Here is a 1,641-nt window from a genome sequence, read left to right on the forward strand (position 1 = left end):
AGGTAGCAGCTAGAGGGACCTGGTCCCACATGGTTCTTCTCAGAACTTGATTAGAATGACTGAAGTTCATGCCTGTTCCTCTTTGTGTGCCTTATACTCTGAGGCAGTAATGTTGCATACATTTCTTCTCACATTGTGTTCTCTTTGTCTCCGTCTCTCTCTCTCTCATTCTCTCACTCTTTCTTTCTCCATCTTGTGTATAGTTCTAAGCCTGTGAGTCTGTGTATGTGCACAGGTACAGACCTGTGAATATATTTTGTATGTTGTTTTTATTTCTCTCCACAATTTGGAATTTAGGGGTAGGTGAATTGGCCTGAGGATTTACCTGCCTAACAGTTTCCAGGTGATGTGGGTCCTGAGGTCTGGTAGTCCCCACTTTAAATATCAATGCACTTTGACTATGTGGTCACAATTGTTCATACATATGTATCCCTTGGGCAGATTATAAATCTGTGAGATGTCTGACCTCATCTCCAGAATCATGTGTAATAACTGTCTCTAAATTATTAGGTATCCATAATTTAGAGTCCCTTTTATGAAAACAGGAGAATTAACATCACAGGTGTCTGGTGGGCAATGACCTGTAGCCCAGGCTCCTGAGAACATAACTGGTTAGTCTGTCCTTCAGCCCTACTGAGNAACACAGGGAGCCAGGTCACCCTCCACCTGAATGCCTAGCTTCTGAAGTTCTGGGGCCAGGATAGCCAGTTTCCCAAGGTTAAGAAAATCCCAGCATTTAGAATGCAGAGTGTGGTTTCCATGGCTGCAGTAGTCCAGGACTCAACCTGAGTTCATGTGTTCCTAAAAGCCTAAGTTCATGGAGTTCTGTCTTCCTGGGGCCGGGCCCTAACACAGGCTAAATCAAAGTTATGAAGAACTGAAGTTAAAGCAGAAGGAGCTCATGACATTGCAACACAACGTGGAGATGGCAATCATGAAGGTCCNAGCGATAAATCAGGAGATCAAGAAGGAGATAAATTTCTATCGGTAAGTTCTTGTCAGGGAGGCCAACACTTGTGAAATGGCCATTTCTACCTTCCTTAGTTTCTGATAGGGAGACTGCAGGTCTGCTTCTATCCTTTCTGCTTTTGAGCCATCAGTGTGCCTTGGATCTTTTGGACTCAGTTTTCCTAGGTCTCTAAGAGACTGTTACCACTGCCAGTGTTCCCCAGGCATCCTCAGGAGCCTCTAAACAGACAAGTGATTCAGATCATCAGAAGGTTATTATGCTGTCCTGGACTTCTGGGGCTCAGGCAGGGTTTTACAGAGCTGAGTGAGATGTAACATAAAGATAGAGTGCCCTCCTTTGGTTCTACTGACTACCCTGATTGCATTTGCAGCCTACTAATTGGTATTGCCCCAAGGCATGGGCTGTCATGAGTAGATGGAGATCCCTCTTTCATTTGAAGCAACATGGACCCTTTTTGGTGTTTGGACTGCAGCAAAAATTTCTTCTTCCCTGAAATGGCTATTTGCTGTTTGTACAGCTGCCATGGATGTATTGAGGTGGATTGTATTAGGTCTTCATGGGAACCAGGGTACAGGTCAGGTTAATGGGACCTATAAGTAGAAATGGGAGGAGGAGGCTGCAGGATCTTACCATGCAGAGTGTGCTTCCAGTAACCTGCACAGCCGGCTCCT

The 1,641-nt window shown here is 45.0% G+C and overlaps 1 protein-coding gene across 1 annotated transcript in view; it reads left to right on the forward strand.

Annotated features, from left to right (window-relative positions):
- LOC110294138 (disks large homolog 5-like) overlaps positions 1–1,641 on the forward strand; it is a 10,515-nt gene that overhangs the window by 1,692 nt on the left and 7,182 nt on the right. Inside the window, exon 2 of the mRNA XM_021162148.1 lies at positions 856–987. Within this exon, the coding sequence (XP_021017807.1) occupies positions 856–987 (132 nt within the window). The remainder of the gene's footprint in view (positions 1–855; positions 988–1,641) is intronic.

Source organism: Mus caroli, chromosome 5 (genome assembly GCF_900094665.2).
Source record: "Mus caroli chromosome 5, CAROLI_EIJ_v1.1, whole genome shotgun sequence".
In the NCBI taxonomy this organism is placed as follows: domain Eukaryota; kingdom Metazoa; phylum Chordata; class Mammalia; order Rodentia; family Muridae; genus Mus; species Mus caroli.